Raw genomic sequence first — 22123 nt, 5'->3', positions numbered from 1 at the left:
TCTTCTCTTGAACAGCCTTAGCACATTTATTGGAAAAACAAGGTTTAGATAAAGGACGAGATTTTAAAGTGGAGTGTGGGATAAAGGATTCCATTCATGCAAGGATAATTTCACTGACACGATCTGAGCAAACATTGACATCAGAAGTTCAGAAGAGGTCAGTGGAGTTTTAAATAAATCAAGCAATAAGTAAAAAAAAAAAAAAAAAAAGTAAATTGCAGCCATTATCAACCCACTGCAGGATGGAAGGCTCCTCAACAATTCATGCTGAGGGAAATGGACCATAATCTGCCATGCTGGTCCAGTGTGGGTTGGCAGATCAACCGTATTTAGCAGTCAGGGGCTTGAACCCCGGTCTATTCAAAGAGCGTGTGCCACTGTACTCCTGCTCTTGACCACTCGGCTATGAAGGTTGTCGTTAATCGTATTTAGCAGTCACAGGTTTGAACCCCCATCCACTCAAAGAGCTTATTCTACTGCACTCCCGCTCCTGACCACTGGCTACATCAAGCCTCACCTCCTTATTAAAAATATCTGAAAATATCCCAGCTAGCAAAATTCCTATATATCATTGACAAGAGTCTATGAGCTACTCTTTCAGCCTGTCTGCACTGCTCAGAAAACTTCATATCTGACTGAACAATCAGCCCCTGGTCTTAGCATTAGCATTAGCAAGGGCACATGATGCAAGAAAGTAAGCTTATATAGCATCAACCAAAACACACACACACCCCCACACACCCACACCCTTCTCATTTCACCCATCCACTTGCTCCAAATGTTTGTCTGCTAGTTCTGCCTTGAATCTGTTTAAGCTATCAACTTCTACAACGATAGATGGAAGTTTGTTCCAGCAATCAACCACCCGCTGGCTAAAGTCAAACTTCCGCACATCTATCCTACAACTGTCTTTCCTCAATTTGAATTTATGCACTCTCAGGTAATTATTCTGAGCAAGTGAAAGAATCCCATCAGCATTGAGCATGCTCAAACCATTCAAAATTTTATACACCTCAGTTAGATCACCTCGCAGGTGCCAACCGGGCTAGCCAGGTGGATAAAGTGCCTACCTGGCAAACCAAAGGTCGCGGGTTAAAAAATTGCCTCAGGCTTGGATCAGAGTAAAATGCAAAAACCTTGGGAGGTGCATTATGGCCACAGAAGCTGATATGCCAACAACTAACAACAAAAAAAAAAAAAAAAAAACCTTGCGGGTGCCTAGTCTCCAGAACTTTAATTTGCAAAACTTAAGCTTTTCTTCGTAAGATCAACCCTTTGTTCTATTCACAAATCTTGCTGCCCTTCTCTGTACTTTTTCCAACAGCTCTAGATCCTTCTTATAAAAAAAATGGCGCATTATAGCCATAGTAGCTCATGCACCTTTAAACTTCCATAACAACATCCTTCTTATAATGAGGCCTCCAGACCTCAAGGTGTGGCCTGACCATTGCCTTATATAAGGGGATAATCACCTCCTTATCCCTTCAAGAAAAATTCCTTTTCATAATAGACAAGACACCATGAGCTACTCTTGCAGACCGTCTGCACTGCTCAGAAAACTTCATATCTGCCTGCACAATTACCCCCAGGTCCTTTTCACTCTCTACCACTGTCATTGTAGTACCACACAGTTGATACGTTACTCTGGGGTTACTGCTTCCCATATGCAGTACTTTACATTTGTCAATGTTAAACTTCAGTTTCCACCTCTCAGCCCATCTTCTCAACTTTTCTAGATCCTGTTGCAGCAGTGTACTGTCATTTGTTTCATTAACAATCCTGGCAACCTTTGTATCGTCTGCAAACTTGGACATTAAGCCTGATATACCATCATCAATATCATTAATGAATACAGAAAACAACAATGGACCCACCACCAAACACTTGCGGACTCCACTAATAACATGTCCACGAAGAGCAGTGTTCATTGATTACCACTGTCTGTCTTCTCCCACTCAACCATCCCTTTATCCATAGCAGCAATTTGCCTCCAATGCCATACTGCTCCAATTTGTGCAGCAGTCTTCCATGTGCAACTGTATCAAAAGCCTCTCTAAGATCCAATTAAATAATATAAAAGTTATTCCCTGCATCCAGGGCGAGGTGGATAGGAGGTGGGAAGGAGCAGCAGTGCGTAGCACACGCTTCTTGATTAGACCGGGGTTCGAGCCCGTGACCACCAAATATGAAGGATGCGGAAAGGTCAGGGAATGACCACCGCATATCCCGGATGGCCTTAGTTTCTAATGCTCCTAAAAACCAAATAAAAACAACAACAACCCTGCATCCAGTTCTTTTGTGAGTGCATCATAGTATCCAATCAAATTGGTCAGGCAAGACTCTTTCCCTTAACAAAACCATGCTGTGTCCGAGCTATAACTGAAGTCTTTTCTAGATGATCCTGCAGTGCTTCTTTAACCAGTGCCTCCATTAATTTTCCTGGAACAGAAGTTAAACTCACACATCTATGATTACTTGTGTCAGCCTTTGATCCTCCTTTGTGAATTGGGGTAACATTTGCACATCTCCAGTCTATGGGTACCTCCCCTGTGTCCAAAGAAGCTCTCATAATTATGGCTAAGGGTTTGCTTACTTCCTTTGCTTCCTCCTTTAATATAACTAGATAGATCCCATCCACCCCAGGTGCCTTTTTGATGTTTATCCTCAACAATTTCTCCTCCACTTTCCTCTCAGTTATTACAAAATCATCACGCTCACTGCCAGAGTTTACTTCACCTCTGGTGCACGTGTGAGGTTTCCACATGTTGCGAAGGCAAATTTAGATTTTGAATTTTGCAGTAAGATTATAATACATGATTATAATACCATAGCATACTAATCTTACTACAAAATTCAAAATGTAAATTTGCCTTCGCAACGCGTGAAAACCTCAAATGTGCACCATAGCATACAGATCATGTTGGAAACAGAAGCAAGAACATTGCTGTCTTTTTCATAATTTCTGTGGATGACCTCTGATGATGACACTGAAATTGTGAAAGACACCACAATGTCATTGGTCGTTTTTTTCAATTCTTATCTTTATTTTAATTTCCGGTCCATTTCTTCTTTTTTTTTAATACCATATATCTCTCCCAGTGTATGCCGTATATTCATTAGATTTAATTAAATAAAATCCCCTTCAATATTCTACTTACAATATTTTATACATAAAATTTTATATATATATATATATATATATATATATATATATATATACATACACATTATGGCTGTAGAGTATGTTTTTGCTAATGCAGTGTCCCTGATCCATAAGTTATGTTATCTTCTTTTTGTACAGGCACATTTCCCCCCCTATATTAATTAGCTTCTCAATACCATTCTTGATTTTATAGATATATATATATATATATAGTCTCTGAAGTTGGAATATCATATGATATTCGCCAAAGCAATCATATCTGCTATTTTATACATGACAAGATTTGGCAACTTTTTTTTTTCTTAAGTTCTTAATAGCAGATCAGATGGAAATTAGTTGAACTTTCAAAAGAATTGTTGAAATTTGTGATCATAATCCAGGATTTATACAAACAATAGTGACAGGAAATGAAACATCATGTAATTTTTAAAATCTATTTACAATTTCATTCTTCTGCATGGAAGTCTCCCACATCTCGAAGAAAAAAAAGAATTCAAATTGACTGGTCTAAAGGTACAGTTATGCCTTAATTATTTTTTTACTATAAAGTAATAATTCATTATGAAGTAATATTTTTGCCAATAAAAGAATTGATTACTTGAAAATGTAGGTGTGAGTTTAGGCCTAATGAATCTGATGAGTATAAAGCAGATGTGCAGAGAAATAGAGTGGGCCAGTAAATTAGATTGTCTTATAATGGGGGATTTTAATTTCTCAGATATTGACTGGAATTTGTGGGTTGGTTACTCACACACTACCAAGGCTTTTGTGGATTTATTGGATGATTGTTTTCTACAGCAGTATGTTCGGGAGGCAACTAGAGGGAGTAATACTCTTGATCTGATCATCAGTAGTGATTCTTCATGCATCAACAATCTACAGATAAAGGAACCACTAGGTGGCAATGATCACAGTGTGCTGAAGTGGGATTTACTCAAAGAGGTAACTACCATCAAGGGTAAAGGGAAGGGTTTTTGCTTTTGTAAAAGTAACTACGGTTGTCTGAGACAGTTTAAATTTTATATGGTGGAACCAACTGATGATGTTACCAACAGCAAATTCAAAATGGGAAGCATTCAAAGAATTAATCTTGGAAGCTACTAGGCTTTTCATACCAACAAGAAATATTGTTCAAGGTTTAGGCCTAAATTTTTGTCAGATGAACTAATTAGACATGTGACAGAGAAGAAAAATGCATGGGATACATGTAAATTAACATGTGACACAGAAGCCTATGATAGATATAAGCTGGTCTGTAACTAAGTTACAAAGGAGGTTAGGCAGGCAAAGGCAGATTACGAGAAATCTTTGGCAAAAGGATCCAAAGAAAAACAGCAAAGAGTTCTTAACTTATGTAAACTTTAGAAGGAAGGAGATGAATCAGATTGGTCCACTTGATATTGATGGTTCCACTGGTGATGATCCTGCTCAGGTAGCTAACAAACTGAATGAATATTTTGCATTGACATTCACACATGAGGAGTTATTCAGGGAGGGAAATGCCAGAGGTGTATTCAACTCTGGTAGTAAGCTAGATAATCTTGTAATAACTGAGAGTAAAGTTGAGAAGAAATTGTTGAAGATAAACACAAGAAAGGCAACTGGGGTGGATGGAATCTATACAGTTATATTAAAGGAGGCAGTAAAGGAAGTAAGCAAACCCTTAGCCACAATTATGAGAGCTTCCCTGGACTCAGGGGAGGTACCCATGAACTGGAGATGTGTAAATGTGACCCCAATTCACAAAGGAGGATCAAAGGGAGACACAGGTAATTAGAGACCTGTTAGTTTAACTTCTGTTCCAGGGAAATTAATTGAGACATTGGTTAAAGAAGCATTGCAGGATCATCTAGACAAGACTTCAGTTATAGCTTGGACACAGCATGGGTTTGTTAAGGGGAAGTCTTGTCTGACTAATTTGATTGGATACTATGATGTAGTTACAAAGGAACTGGATGCAAAGAATAACTTCGGTATCATATATTTGTATCTTAGAAAAGCCTTTGATACTGTTGCACATGGAAGACTGCTGCACAAATTGGAGCAGTGTGGCATTGGAGCAAATTGCTGCTATGGATAAAGGGATGGTTGTGTGGGAGAAGACAGAGAGTGGGAATCAATGGTCACTGCTCTTCGTGGACTAATGTTATTAGTGGAGTCCCTCAGGGTTCAGTGTTGGGTCCATTGTTGTTTTCTGTATTTATAAATGATATTGATGATGACATTATCAGGCCTAATGTCCAAGTTTGCAGACGATACGAAGGTTGGCAGGGTTGTTAATGACACTAATGACAGTACACTGCTGCAACAGGATCTAGAAAAGTTGAGCAGATGGGCTCCCCAGAGTAACGTATCAACTCTGTGGTATCACACTGACAGTGGTAGCGAATGAAAAGGATGTGGGGTAATTGTGTAGGCAGATATGAAGTTTTCTGAGCAGTGCAGACGGTCTGCAAGAGTAGCTCATGGTGATATACATAAATTTGATATATATCACCATGAGCTACAATGATATACATAAATTTTTCGAGCAGGGATAAGGAGGTGATTATCCCCTTGTATAAGGCAATGGTCAGGCCACACCTTGAGTACTGTATACAGGTCTGGAGGCCTCATTTTAAGAAGGATGTAGAGAAGGATGTTGAAACGAGTACAGAGAAGGGCAACAAGATTAGTGAATGAAACAAAGGGTTGCTCTTACGAAGAAAGGTTTAAATTTTGCAAATTACAGTGTCTGGAGACTAGGCACCTGCGAGGTGATCTGATTAAGGTGTATAAAGCCTTGAATGGTTTGAGCATGCTCAATGCTGATGGGATTCTTCCTATTGCTCAGAATAATCGCCTGAGAGGGCATAAATTCAAATTGAGGAAAGACGGTTGTAGGATAGATGTGCGGAAGTTTGCCTTTAGCCAGCGGGTGGTTGATTGCTGACACAAACTACCATCTGTCGTTGTAGAAGTTGATAGCTTAAATAGATTCAAGGCAGAACTTGACAAACATTTGGAGCGAGTGGATGAGTGAAATAAGGATTTTTTTTTTTTTTTTTTTTTTTTTGGCTGATTCTTTGTAAGCTTGCTTTGTTGCATCAGGCGCCTTTGCTAATGCTAAATGGATGACATTAAAACACTGATACTCACTTATCTGTTCCATTAAGAAATATCTATAGGTATTGTCTTTATTATTTTCTGATGCAGTGGTGTATTCCATATTAGTGATTATAATAAAGATATAAATATAATATTTTTTTTTTTCACCTGCTAACTTATTTTGAATATATGAAATAGAACCATTTTTGGTGTTGAATTGGGGAGTGGGTGATTAAATATAGGAATGAAAGCTGGTGGAGTATACAGTGAAATGCAGAAATTCAAAGTTTAAAATTGAGTTTTTTATTTCCTCAACAGAAAGCTGAAGCACAGTTAGCATATGAGCTTCAGGCTGCTAAAATGAAGCAGAAGATACGGAATGAAGAAATGGAAATAGATGTTGTGGAAAGGCGGAAACAAATTTCAGTTCAAGACAAGGAGATTCAAAGAAAGGAAAAAGAATTAACTGCTACAGTTCGTTTACCAGCTGAAGCAGAAGCCTTTAAGGTGGAAATGATAGCACAGGGAAAAAGGTACTGTATATTATTTAGGATAATATCACACTTAATATTTGTCTCTGTGTAGCATTTAGAAGTAATTTTTCATTTTTTTTTTTTTTAACAAAGGTGTAGGAGCCCTGATTCTAAATAATGTGGACAGTTATCTTTGTGTCTCTACTGTACATTATCTATAGTCTCCTTCATTTAGTCTGTTTCTTATTTGGAGATTCTACATCTTAAAGCTTGAGTGTTGTAATCACTTTCTCCATGGTAAAACAATATAAGAAAGGTCAAAGTTAGTGCAGTAACATCATTTCTATACAAGTAAACCAAATAAAGTTGTGCAATTCTATCATTACGTAGTATCTCATATTAGTAAATTGATAAGAGGAGTTTACCTCAATATAGTATGTGGAACACTTCCGTATGATACCCTCCAGAAATTAAAACGAAAAAATCGACAACTTACCGGTACATTAAAGTAAAATATAAATAATTAAAGTGAAATATAAATAATTAAATAATCAATTTAACACAATTCAAAATCAATTCAAAACAATTAAAATTCAAATTAACGCAATTAAAAGAATCTAACGAAAATATTCAAAACGATTTTCCTTCCTGAAGCTGACAATGCTTTTCGACCGACTGTCGTGATCACAGGAATGAAAATTATCGAATCAGGCTAAACCTGCAACTTAAATAGTGATTATGTGTCTTCGCGCATGCGCGTAAAGGTCCACGCATTGGAGATCAAATATGGCCGCCGAACATTAACAGAATTCTCGTGTAATTTAATTTAAACGGTTTCTGCAATTAATAGTCGCGTATAATTACGTTGAACGTTAAGTATTTTGGCCTCGTTAAATAAAAAAGTATGTTTTTCGTTAATGGCATGAAAGGCTAATTCTGACGCTGCTGAACGAGAAGCACGAACAGAGGCTTCGTGTTGATTTACACGGATATTAAGAGAAAACCGCGTGGAACCCTGATAAGACGAGTCGCAATCACCGCAAGAAATGTTGTATACTAGATCATTAATTTGTGTTGCGAACGCCGAAAGAACCGAGCGATTGTTCAGTATAGTGTGTAACTTCCGTATAGGCCTAGCTATAATTTTAAATTCGGTATCTTTAAAGAATCTGTTAAGCTGTTTGTGCCACTGTTCAACATATGGGACAGAAATAAAGTATTTTTTGATATTACTATTGTTGATTGGTGCAGTATTTTGTATCCTATCCTTAGCTTGTACCCTAATTCGATTTATTGTGTTAATGGGATAACCCCTGTTCAAGAATCTGCTAGTTAATATTTGTATTTCTGAGTCTAAAGCAGAATCCGTCGTTGAATATTTATAGGCATTTAGAAATTGATTAAAGATAATCGATCTTTTGTAGGTGAACGGGTGGTAGCTATTATAATGTAGAAGTATACCGGTGTTTGTGGGTTTTCGATAGATGCTAAATTGTATTTTGTTCGAGTCCCGGGTAAGCGTGAAATTTAGAAAGTTTAATGACTTAGTATCCGTATCTTCCCTTTCCAATGTAAATTTGAGTCTAGAATGAATATTGTTAAACGAATGTAAAATATCTTGGATAGTACTACTATCGGTAATAACTAGAACATCGTCTAAATACCTCCCATAGTATGTGATACGGGGACGAAAAGGTGTCAAATGTATCTGCTCAATCGTTGAGAGATAGATCTCTGACATTAAGCCACTCAGGCTCAAACCCATTGGTAATCCAAAAATTTGTTTGTACACCTTGTCTCGAAAGGTGATGTAGTTAGCCTCAACTAATAGTTTAATTAAGTGAAAAATCTCCTTTATAGGCAGCTTCGTATAATTAATCGGTGTCGAGTTTTTATTTAACATATCCCAAATAATATCTAATGTGTATTCAACGTTTACATTCGTATATAATGATGTAACATCTAATGAGAATAAATTGTCATTGTCGCCGAGTTTACAGTCCTTAAGATTATTAAATAATGTATCGTAATTCTTAATCCCAAATTGTATAACCTGTCTAAAAGGTTTTATAATGTTATATACATGTGTGGCTAAGGCTGAAAATGCCGAGTTCCTGTAGGAAACAATAGGTCGAATCGGAAATCCAGGCTTGTGTAATTTTACCTGACCAAAAAGTGCAGGAATATTGTATGTTCTGGACTTCAATTCCTTCAACTGAACCATAGTAATGTAGTCGTTTTTACGATATGTGGTTAACGTTTTATTGTATTGATTTACCAAATTGGTAAACAGTGTCGGGTCCACTTCACAATAAGTGGAGCTATCAGATACAACTGAATCTAACTTATTAATATAATCATGTTTATCTAGTATTACCACTGTATCTCCTTTATCTGCCCTCTGTATAATAATGTCCTTATTTTCTCGAAGTTCTCGTAAAGCTGAACTGTCATGTGTATTCAATTTAGGAAGTCGTGTTTCTTTTATGTTATTCACTACTTGGTTAACTTGTTGAATAAATACATCTTTTTGTGGAACACTACGAAGTCCAAATTCAAAATCAATTACGCATTGTTTTTTTTGGCAGCTTTCGAGGTGGTAAATTATAATTTAATCCTTTGGATAAAAGTGAAATCTGGTCCTGCGATAGTGTACACGAGGAAAGATTTGTAACCTGTTGATATGTCGGTTCGTTGGATACTGGGTGAGGGGGTGTTCGTGAACTAGCCGACATATTCTGTGGTAGTGCGTTATGTGTCTGTGGGGGGGATGTCACCCAACTCGTGTGAACTTGGTCGCAAGCTCGCGACAATGTGTTAGAATTCGTATGAACGTGTCTTGAACTATTCGATAATGTTTGCAACTTATTAACGTGTCTGTTTTTTATTTCTGAGGCTTGTGCTTCCCGTCGCAAATCTATGGAGGTCTTCAATACAGACCAATCGTTCGGATGTAGATAATTTTTTAATTTATCGCGAAGCTTCCTAACCTGGGAAAGGTATTTTTGTTTATCCGAATATCGAGATTTTAAGGCAAGCTTAACAATATTACGTGATGTCGCCAGTGATAGTTGTTTTATGCCTGAAATTTTTTGATTTAAATTCACCCTGGCAAACTTCGGAACGATGTTGTTTTGAAGGCAATATTTTAGGAAAGAAATATGGTAACTTTGGGCCGAGTACCTTAGTGTAGATTTAATGTAATTTTGTACCAAGCCATTCAAAAAATCTCCCATAATTGTGTGTATCGATTGTATACTACTGGAGAGACAGGAAGTGAATGAAATAGTCAATAAGAGTATGAAAATTAATTAGATAGTATGAATCAGAGCTGTACTACTCAATATGTTCTACGTTGGTAATAATATTAGTAAATTGATAAGAGGAGTTTACCTCAATATAGTACGTGGAACACTTCCGTATGATACCCTCCAGAAATTAAAACGAAAAAATCGACAACTTACCGGTACATTAAAGTAAAATATAAATAATTAAAGTGAAATATAAATAATTAAATAATCAATTTAACACAATTCAAAATCAATTCAAAACAATTAAAATTCAAATTAACGCAATTAAAAGAATCTAACGAAAATATTCAAAACGATTTTCCTTCCTGAAGCTGACAATGCTTTTCGACCGACTGTCGTGATCACAGGAATGAAAATTATCGAATCAGGCTAAACCTGCAACTTAAATAGTGATTATGTGTCTTCGCGCATGCGCGTAAAGGTCCACGCATCGGAGATCAAATATGGCCGCCGAACATTAACAGAATTCTCGTGTAATTTAATTTCAACGGTTTCTGCAATTAATAGTCGCGTATAATTACGTTGAACGTTAAGTATTTTGGCCTCGTTAAATAAAAAAGTATGTTTTTCGTTAATGGCATGAAAGGCTAATTCTGACGCTGCTGAACGAGAAGCACGAACAGAGGCTTCGTGTTGATTTACACGGATATTAAGAGAAAACCGCGTGGAACCCTGATAAGACGAGTCGCAATCACCGCAAGAAATGTTGTATACTAGATCATTAATTTGTGTTGCGAACGCCGAAAGAACCGAGCGATTGTTCAGTATAGTGTGTAACTTCCGTATAGGCCTAGCTATAATTTTAAATTCGGTATCTTTAAAGAATCTGTTAAACTGTTTGTGCCACTGTTCAACATATGGGACAGAAATAAAGTATTTTTTGATATTACTATTGTTGATTGGTGCAGTATTTTGTATCCTATCCTTAGCTTGTACCCTAATTCGATTTATTGTGTTAATGGGATAACCCCTGTTCAAGAATCTGCTAGTTAATATTTGTATTTCTGAGTCTAAAGCAGAATCCGTCGTTGAATATTTATAGGCATTTAGAAATTGATTAAAGATAATCGATCTTTTGTAGGTGAACGGGTGGTAGCTATTATAATGTAGAAGCATACCGGTGTTTGTGGGTTTTCGATAGATGCTAAATTGTATTTTGTTCGAGTCCCGGGTAAGCGTGAAATTTAGAAAGTTTAATGACTTAGTATCCGTATCTTCCCTTTCCAATGTAAATTTGAGTCTAGAATGAATATTGTTAAAACGAATGTAAAATATCTTGGATAGTACTACTATCGGTAATAACTAGAACATCGTCTAAATACCTCCCATAGTATGTGATACGGGGACGAAAAGGTGTCAAATGTATCTGCTCAATCGTTGAGAGATAGATCTCTGACATTAAGCCACTCAGGCTCAAACCCATTGGTAATCCAAAAATTTGTTTGTACACCTTGTCTCGAAAGGTGATGTAGTTAGCCTCAACTAATAGTTTAATTAAGTGAAAAAATCTCCTTTATAGGCAGCTTCGTATAATTAATCGGTGTCGAGTTTTTATTTAACATATCCCAAATAATATCTAATGTGTATTCAACGTTTACATTCGTATATAATGATGTAACATCTAATGAGAATAAATTGTCATTGTCGCCGAGTTTACAGTCCTTAAGATTATTAAATAATGTATCGTAATTCTTAATCCCAAATTGTATAACCTGTCTAAAAGGTTTTATAATGTTATATACATGTGTGGCTAAGGCTGAAAATGCCGAGTTCCTGTAGGAAACAATAGGTCGAATCGGAAATCCAGGCTTGTGTAATTTTACCTGACCAAAAAGTGCAGGAATATTGTATGTTCTGGACTTCAATTCCTTCAACTGAACCATAGTAATGTAGTCGTTTTTACGATATGTGGTTAACGTTTTATTGTATTGATTTACCAAATTGGTAAACAGTGTCGGGTCCACTTCACAATAAGTGGAGCTATCAGATACAACTGAATCTAACTTATTAATATAATCATGTTTATCTAGTATTACCACTGTATCTCCTTTATCTGCCTTCTGTATAATAATGTCCTTATTTTCTCGAAGTTCTCGTAAAGCTGAACTGTCATGTGTATTCAATTTAGGAAGTCGTGTTTCTTTTATGTTATTCACTACTTGGTTAACTTGTTGAATAAATACATCTTTTTGTGGAACACTACGAAGTCCAAATTCAAAATCAATCGCATTGTTTTTTTGGCAGCTTTCGAGGTGGTAAATTATAATTTAATCCTTTGGATAAAAGTGAAATCTGGTCCTGCGATAGTGTACACGAGGAAAGATTTGTAACCTGTTGATATGTCGGTTCGTTGGATACTGGGTGAGGGGGTGTTCGTGAACTAGCCGACATATTCTGTGGTAGTGCGTTATGTGTCTGTGGGGGGGATGTCACCCAACTCGTGTGAACTTGGTCGCAAGCTCGCGACAATGTGTTAGAATTCGTATGAACGTGTCTTGAACTATTCGATAATGTTTGCAACTTATTAACGTGTCTGTTTTTTATTTCTGAGGCTTGTGCTTCCCGTCGCAAATCTATGGAGGTCTTCAATACAGACCAATCGTTCGGATGTAGATAATTTTTTAATTTATCGCGAAGCTTCCTAACCTGGGAAAGGTATTTTTGTTTATCCGAATATCGAGATTTTAAGGCAAGCTTAACAATATTACGTGATGTCGCCAGTGATAGTTGTTTTATGCCTGAAATTTTTTGATTTAAATTCACCCTGGCAAACTTCGGAACGATGTTGTTTTGAAGGCAATATTTTAGGAAAGAAATATGGTAACTTTGGGCCGAGTACCTTAGTGTAGATTTAATGTAATTTTGTACCAAGCCATTCAAAAAATCTCCCATAATTGTGTGTATCGATTGTATACTACTGGAGAGACAGGAAGTGAATGAAATAGTCAATAAGAGTATGAAAATTAATTAGATAGTATGAATCAGAGCTGTACTACTCAATATGTTCTACGTTGGTAATAATATTAGTAAATTGATAAGAGGAGTTTACCTCAATATAGTACGTGGAACACTTCCGTATGATACCCTCCAGAAATTAAAACGAAAAAATCGACAACTTACCGGTACATTAAAGTAAAATATAAATAATTAAAGTGAAATATAAATAATTAAATAATCAATTTAACACAATTCAAAATCAATTCAAAACAATTAAAATTCAAATTAACGCAATTAAAAGAATCTAACGAAAATATTCAAAACGATTTTCCTTCCTGAAGCTGACAATGCTTTTCGACCGACTGTCGTGATCACAGGAATGAAAATTATCGAATCAGGCTAAACCTGCAACTTAAATAGTGATTATGTGTCTTCGCGCATGCGCGTAAAGGTCCACGCATCGGAGATCAAATATGGCCGCCGAACATTAACAGAATTCTGTTAATGTTCGGCGTTCGTGCTTCTCGTTCAGCAGCGTCAGAATTAGCCTTTCATGCCATTAACGAAAAACATACCGTTAAATAAAAAAGTATGTTTTTCGTTAATGGCATGAAAGGCTAATTCTGACGCTGCTGAACGAGAAGCACGAACGCCGAACATTAACAGAATTCTGTTAATGTTCGGCGGCCATATTTGATCTCCGATGCGTGGACCTTTACGCGCATGCGCGAAGACACATAATCACTATTTAAGTTGCAGGTTTAGCCTGATTCGATAATTTTCATTCCTGTGATCACGACAGTCGGTCGAAAAGCATTGTCAGCTTCAGGAAGGAAAATCGTTTTGAATATTTTCGTTAGATTCTTTTAATTGCGTTAATTTGAATTTTAATTGTTTTGAATTGATTTTGAATTGTGTTAAATTGATTATTTAATTATTTATATTTCACTTTAATTATTTATATTTTACTTTAATGTACCGGTAAGTTGTCGATTTTTTCGTTTTAATTTCTGGAGGGTATCATACGGAAGTGTTCCACGTACTATATTGAGGTAAACTCCTCTTATCAATTTACTAATATTATTACCAACGTAGAACATATTGAGTAGTACAGCTCTGATTCATACTATCTAATTAATTTTCATACTCTTATTGACTATTTCATTCACTTCCTGTCTCTCCAGTAGTATACAATCGATACACACAATTATGGGAGATTTTTTGAATGGCTTGGTACAAAATTACATTAAATCTACACTAAGGTACTCGGCCCAAAGTTACCATATTTCTTTCCTAAAATATTGCCTTCAAAACAACATCGTTCCGAAGTTTGCCAGGGTGAATTTAAATCAAAAAATTTCAGGCATAAAACAACTATCACTGGCGACATCACGTAATATTGTTAAGCTTGCCTTAAAATCTCGATATTCGGATAAACAAAAATACCTTTCCCAGGTTAGGAAGCTTCGCGATAAATTAAAAAATTATCTACATCCGAACGATTGGTCTGTATTGAAGACCTCCATAGATTTGCGACGGGAAGCACAAGCCTCAGAAATAAAAAACAGACACGTTAATAAGTTGCAAACATTATCGAATAGTTCAAGACACGTTCATACGAATTCTAACACATTGTCGCGAGCTTGCGACCAAGTTCACACGAGTTGGGTGACATCCCCCCCACAGACACATAACGCACTACCACAGAATATGTCGGCTAGTTCACGAACACCCCCTCACCCAGTATCCAACGAACCGACATATCAACAGGTTACAAATCTTTCCTCGTGTACACTATCGCAGGACCAGATTTCACTTTTATCCAAAGGATTAAATTATAATTTACCACCTCGAAAGCTGCCAAAAAAACAATGCGTAATTGATTTTGAATTTGGACTTCGTAGTGTTCCACAAAAAGATGTATTTATTCAACAAGTTAACCAAGTAGTGAATAACATAAAAGAAACACGACTTCCTAAATTGAATACACATGACAGTTCAGCTTTACGAGAACTTCGAGAAAATAAGGACATTATTATACAGAGGGCAGATAAAGGAGATACAGTGGTAATACTAGATAAACATGATTATATTAATAAGTTAGATTCAGTTGTATCTGATAGCTCCACTTATTGTGAAGTGGACCCGACACTGTTTACCAATTTGGTAAATCAATACAATAAAACGTTAACCACATATCGTAAAAACGACTACATTACTATGGTTCAGTTGAAGGAATTGAAGTCCAGAACATACAATATTCCTGCACTTTTTGGTCAGGTAAAATTACACAAGCCTGGATTTCCGATTCGACCTATTGTTTCCTACAGGAACTCGGCATTTTCAGCCTTAGCCACACATGTATATAACATTATAAAACCTTTTAGACAGGTTATACAATTTGGGATTAAGAATTACGATACATTATTTAATAATCTTAAGGACTGTAAACTCGGCGACAATGACAATTTATTCTCATTAGATGTTACATCATTATATACGAATGTAAACGTTGAATACACATTAGATATTATTTGGGATATGTTAAATAAAAACTCGACACCGATTAATTATACGAAGCTGCCTATAAAGGAGATTTTTCACTTAATTAAACTATTAGTTGAGGCTAACTACATCACCTTTCGAGACAAGGTGTACAAACAAATTTTTGGATTACCAATGGGTTTGAGCCTGAGTGGCTTAATGTCAGAGATCTATCTCTCAACGATTGAGCAGATACATTTGACACCTTTTCGTCCCCGTATCACATACTATGGGAGGTATTTAGACGATGTTCTAGTTATTACCGACAGTAGTACTATCCAAGATATTTTACATTCGTTTAACAATATTCATTCTAGACTCAAATTTACATTGGAAAGGGAAGATACGGATACTAAGTCATTAAACTTTCTAAATTTCACGCTTACCCGGGACTCGAACAAAATACAATTTAGCATCTATCGAAAACCCACAAACACCGGTATGCTTCTACATTATAATAGCTACCACCCGTTCACCTACAAAAGATCGATTATCTTTAATCAATTTCTAAATGCCTATAAATATTCAACGACGGATTCTGCTTTAGACTCAGAAATACAAATATTAACTAGCAGATTCTTGAACAGGGGTTATCCCATTAACACAATAAATCGAATTAGGGTACAAGCTAAGGATAGGATACAAAATACTGCACCAATCAACAATAGTAATATCAAAAAATACTTTATTTCTGTCCCATATGTTGAACAGTGGCACAAACAGTTTAACAGATTCTTTAAAGATACCGAATTTAAAATTATAGCTAGGCCTATACGGAAGTTACACACTATACTGAACAATCGCTCGGTTCTTTCGGCGTTCGCAACACAAATTAATGATCTAGTATACAACATTTCTTGCGGTGATTGCGACTCGTCTTATCAGGGTTCCACGCGGTTTTCTCTTAATATCCGTGTAAATCAACACGAAGCCTCTGTTCGTGCTTCTCGTTCAGCAGCGTCAGAATTAGCCTTTCATGCCATTAACGAAAAACATACTTTTTTATTTAACGAGGCCAAAATACTTAACGTTCAACGTAATTATACGCGACTATTAATTGCAGAAACCGTTGAAATTAAATTACACGAGAATTCTGTTAATGTTCGGCGGCCATATTTGATCTCCGATGCGTGGACCTTTACGCGCATGCGCGAAGACACATAATCACTATTTAAGTTGCAGGTTTAGCCTGATTCGATAATTTTCATTCCTGTGATCACGACAGTCGGTCGAAAAGCATTGTCAGCTTCAGGAAGGAAAATCGTTTTGAATATTTTCGTTAGATTCTTTTAATTGCGTTAATTTGAATTTTAATTGTTTTGAATTGATTTTGAATTGTGTTAAATTGATTATTTAATTATTTATATTTCACTTTAATTATTTATATTTTACTTTAATGTACCGGTAAGTTGTCGATTTTTTCGTTTTAATTTCTGGAGGGTATCATACGGAAGTGTTCCACGTACTATATTGAGGTAAACTCCTCTTATCAATTTACTAATATTATTACCAACGTAGAACATATTGAGTAGTACAGCTCTGATTCATACTATCTAGTATCTCATATTGTGAATTCCTTCACGTTATACCTCAAATAAGTAATGCTTCCCCAATAGAGAAGACTATCTATGTATATAAAACGCTTAGGTACGCTGCCCAAATTTTCCAACTGCTAATTGTTGCCAGCACTCGTTTACACGGTTCACCCAGAAGTGCATCCAGTTGATATAGATGAACAGTGCACTGTTGAGTCAGTTTGGTGTGACATAAGCACTGCGAAAGCAAAAATAAGAGTAGGAGTGTGTTATAGGCCTAATGACTCGAATGAGTACAATGAACAATTGTACAGAGAAATAGAGTGGGCTAGTAAATCAGAATGTCTTATAATGGGGGGTTTTAACTTCCCAGATATTGACTGGAAACTTGTGGATTTGTCACTCACACACTAGTAAGACTTTTGTGGATTTATTGGATGATTGTTTTCTGCAGCAGCATGTTCGAGAGGCAACCAGAGAGGGTAATACTCTTGATCTGGTTACAGTGATCATTCCCTTATTAAGCATTTGCAGATAAAGGAACCACCAGGTGGCAGTGATCACAATGTACTGATGTGAGATTTACTTAAAGATATAAATACCATCAGGGGTAAAGGAAAGGGTTTTTGCTTCCGTAAAGGTGAGTACAGTGGTCTCAGACAGTTTCTAAATTTTGTACAGTGGGATCAACTGACAATGTTACCAACAGTAAATTCTAAGTGGGAAGCATTCAAGGAATTAATCGTGGATGCTACTAAAAGTTTCATACCTATTAAGAAATATTGTTCAAGGTTTAGGCCTAAATGGTTATCAAATGAACTAATGAGACTTGTGACAGAGAAGGAAAATGCATGGGATGCATATAAATTATCAAGCGACTCAGAAACTTATGGCAGATATAAGCTAGTCTGTAATCAGGTCACAAAGGAGGTTAGGCAGGCGAAGGCAGATTACGAGAAATCTTTGGCGAAAGATGCTAAGAAACACAGCAAGGATTTCTTTACTTATATAAACTCTAAAAGGAAGGGGATGAATCTGATTGGTCCACTTGATATCAATGGTTCGACTGTTGAAGATACAAACAAACTGAATGAGTATTTTGCATCTACATTCACACATGAGGAGTCATTAAGGTGTGAAAATGGCAGAAGGTTATCAAATTGTAGCAGGGTGCTTAATGATTTTGTAATAACTGAGAGCAAAGTGGAGGAGAAATTGTTGAAGTTAAACATAAGAAAGGCACCTGGGGTGGACGGGATCTATCCAGTTATATTAAAGGAGGCAGCAAAGCAACTAAGCAAGCCCTTAGCCATAATTATGACAGCATCCTTGGACTCAGGGGAGGTCCTCATGGACTGGAGATGTGCAAATGTATCCCCAATTCACAAAGGGGGATCGAACGGTGACACGAGTCATTACAGACCAGTAAGTTTAACTTCTGTTCCAGATAAAATAATGGAGTCACTGGTTAAAGATGCATTGCAGGATCATCTAGATAAGACTGCAGCAATAATTAAGACACAGCATTGGTTTGTTAATTGAAAGTTTTATCTGACAAATTTGATAGGATATTATGATGTGGTTTCAAAGGAACTGGATGCAAAAAATAATTTTGATATCATATATTTGGATTTCAGGAAAGCTTTTGACACTGTTGCGCATTGGAGGCCTACTGTACAAATTGGAGCAGAATGGTATTAAGGGTAAGTTGCTAAAATGGATAAAAGGATGGTTGATTTGGAGAAGACAGAGGGTGGTAATTAATGGTTGCTGCTCTTTGTGGACTAATGTTATTAGTGGAGTCCCACAGGGTTCAGTGTTAGGTCCACTGTTTTGTATATTTATCAATGATATTGATGAAGGTATATCAGGCTTAGTTTCGAAATTTGCAGATGATACAAAGGTTGGCAGGGTTGTTAAAGACAGTAATGGCAGTGTGCTACTGCTACAAGATCTAGATAATTTCAATGTTTCATAAACTGAAGTTTAACATTGAAAAATGCAAAGTACTGCATATGGGTAGAAGTAACCCCAGAGAAACATACCAACTGTGTGGTACTACACTTAAGGAGGTAGAAAATGAAAAACACCTGGGAGTAATTGTGCAGTCAGATATGAAGTTTTCTGAGCAATGCAGACAGGCTGCCAGGGAGGTCATGGGGTTTTGTCAATAATATATAATAATTTTGCTAGCAGGGAAAAGGCGGTGATTGTCCCTCTGTATAAGGCAATGGTCAGGCCATGCCTTGAGTACTGCGTGTAGGTCTGGAGGCCTCATTTTAGGAAGGATGTAGATTTGCTTGAGCATGTACAGAGAAGGGCAACAAGATTGGTGAGGAGAATGAAGGGATCCTCTTACCAAGACAGGCTGAAGTTCTGCAAATTGCAGTGGCTGGAGACTAGGCATCTGCGCGGTGATCTGATTGAGGTGTATAAGGCCTTGATTGGATTGAGCACGCTGAATTCTGATGGGATCCTTTCACTTGTTCAGATTACAAACCTAAGGGGGCATAAATTCAAATTAAGAAAAGACAGATGTAGAATAGATTTTCTTCCAGCAGTTGGAAGAAACTTCCATCTGTTGTGGAAGTTGATAGGTTAAATAAATTTAAGGAGGAACTGGACAGGCATTTGGAGGGAATGGTGTGATTTTTTTGGCTGATGCTGCATAAGCTCATACACTTGCTTTCTTGCATCACATGCCACTACTACTACCACCTCGCATGACCATCATACTGGGCATCCTTTATTAATTTTTGTACTGCTGTTTTTCGACTGAATAAAGGCAACCTATGCCTGAAAGCTATTGATGTATGTTTATTTTAACTGTTTATTTTATCTGTCTTCAACTTTAATAAACTGTTCTAAGTTTTAAGAAGTGTAAAAATGTCTGAACAATGTGTAAGAACTTTGAGAAAATGTAGAAGAAATGGTAATGAAATTAGAGGAAATCCTCGTATTATGCTGTCATACACCAACCGTATTAAAATTGTAGTTTTGTACTGTTTAAAATATATTAAAATGACTAGATAGAACAAATAAAGTTTAATCAAATAAATAAACAATTACTATGTATAAAATACAATATTAAACTGCAAGATACTATTTACAATAAAACAATTAAAATACTAGACAATAAAAGCCCTAAAATATACTGTAGCTTTCAAAGGCATCCGCCTCCTTTTTCAACAGTAAGGTTTTATCGTACAGCACATCCTTAAATATGAGCAGACTCACTGCTCTCAGCACGTGGTTCCACAGGAGCATGGACAGTATTCTCCTTGTGTACTGGAACCGGAAATGGCTCGGGAGCATTCCAGGCAGAACCATTCATCACATGCAAGGATCACCTCAGAGAGGGGATGAATACATATTCCCCTGTTTCTATTAATAGTACTGTTCCCGGAGGAACAGATCCTCAAGCTCTCAAGCATTAGAGTAAACCCCTGGCTATTTTTCTCGATTGGGTTCTGTTTTTTAAGATTTTTATATATATATATATATGTATTAAATGTAACCCCTTAAAGGAAATGTTTAAAAGGTTACATAGGATAAAGAGGTACAGTCTGTCCTCGTATAGCACGATAGTTGTGTTCCTAGAAACCCTCGTGCAATGCAAAATCGTGCAATATAAACAACAGGCCCTATGGGAAAAGTGGGGTTAGGTGCCGACCACCCAAGATTGAACACACATTTGGAACCAAAACATTACCAAACACAATAAATAATCGGTTAATTTTAATCGTTATAAAATACGTAAAATCGTTATAAAATACTTACGTATTTTATAACGATTAAAATACGTAATAAAAATAATATATTTTTTTATTATAATATAATAAATAATAAAAAATATTTTTTTATTATTTATTATATTATAATAAAGTATTTTTAGTATTTTTAATACTAAAAAATTTATTATATTAAATAAAATAGTCGTAATAAAATTATAATACGTAAGTCGTAATAAAATGCTTACGTATTTTATTACGACTATTACGTAATAAAATATTGCTAATGCTTTTGCTTCTATCGTAAGCAAACTTGTTTTTTGTTTGATTTTCTATCCAAACGGATAGAAAATCGAAAAACAGATAGAAAAGACAGCCGTTCCATCTCTTCCAATTCTTGTGTCTTAATCTAATGGATTTTAATTATACTTTGAGTTGTTCCCGCTATGAAAGTTGTTTTTATTTTCTCTGCATTCTTTGTAATTCTCGGCGTTGCCTCATTTAGGTCTGTAGCACGTGCAATACCACATGGTCTTTCATTTCGCTCAAAGCGTTTCACAATTTCATATTTTTTCTCTATCGACAAAGGCGGACTGGCCATAAGCCTTATCCGGGAAATCCCGGTGGGCCGGAGGCCGGTGTGATTTTGGCCATAAACCGTAGTATGAGGCCACTATAAATTTTCTCGGGTAAGAATGTTTGACCCAGTCCGCCTCTGTTTATCGATATTGTTTTCTTTTTCTCTATGAATCTGCAGTGTCTTCTCCAGGACGCTTTCTTTTCACACCTTTTAAGTATTTTACTCATTTTTAAAGCACAATTACAAAACGAGGAGGTACGCTTAATACACATAAACAAAGCTGCGCGCGTGTAGCAACTGAATAAACAACACCGTAAAGGCCGAGATACACTATTAACACCTCATATTTTACTAAAGCACATTTCTAGGGGTTACTACCATAAAACAATAAAAACAATTTCCAGTTGCATTTCTGCTAGTGGAATCTGTTATAAACTGGTCGTAAACTCGATCTAATTGCAATTGCAAATTATCGATATCTGGAATTGTGTGGGTTTTTACGTTATTATGGTGAAATGTGTTTCCCCTTCACCGATAGAAAACGCATAAATACATTTTCAGAATCTTCTCTTCATTCCTATCGTGTTGCGTTCGGTTGGGGTGATTCCGCGTTCGACTGCCATTTCTTGTAAACACAAAGGCGAATCGTGCATAAGCGAATTCGGTTCGTGTTATATAAGATAACGTTACCCTATTTATAAATCGTGTATGATCGAATTCGTGTAATGTAAACACGTGTTATACAAGGACCGACTGTATTCA

The 22123-nt window shown here is 36.3% G+C and overlaps 1 protein-coding gene across 1 annotated transcript in view; it reads left to right on the top strand.

Annotated features, from left to right (window-relative positions):
- LOC150086002 (flotillin-2-like) overlaps positions 1-22123 on the top strand; it is a 253731-nt gene that overhangs the window by 163880 nt on the left and 67728 nt on the right. Inside the window, exon 7 of the mRNA XM_090373646.1 lies at positions 6569-6783. Within this exon, the coding sequence (XP_090229772.1) occupies positions 6569-6783 (215 nt within the window). The remainder of the gene's footprint in view (positions 1-6568; positions 6784-22123) is intronic.

Source organism: Mastigoproctus giganteus, chromosome 5 (assembly GCF_048544385.1).
Source record: "Mastigoproctus giganteus isolate SK-2022 chromosome 5, ASM4854438v1, whole genome shotgun sequence".
Taxonomy (NCBI): domain Eukaryota; kingdom Metazoa; phylum Arthropoda; class Arachnida; order Uropygi; family Thelyphonidae; genus Mastigoproctus; species Mastigoproctus giganteus.
Note: the sequence above shows the minus strand (reverse complement) of the source record. Positions and strands in the feature narration are given on the sequence as shown.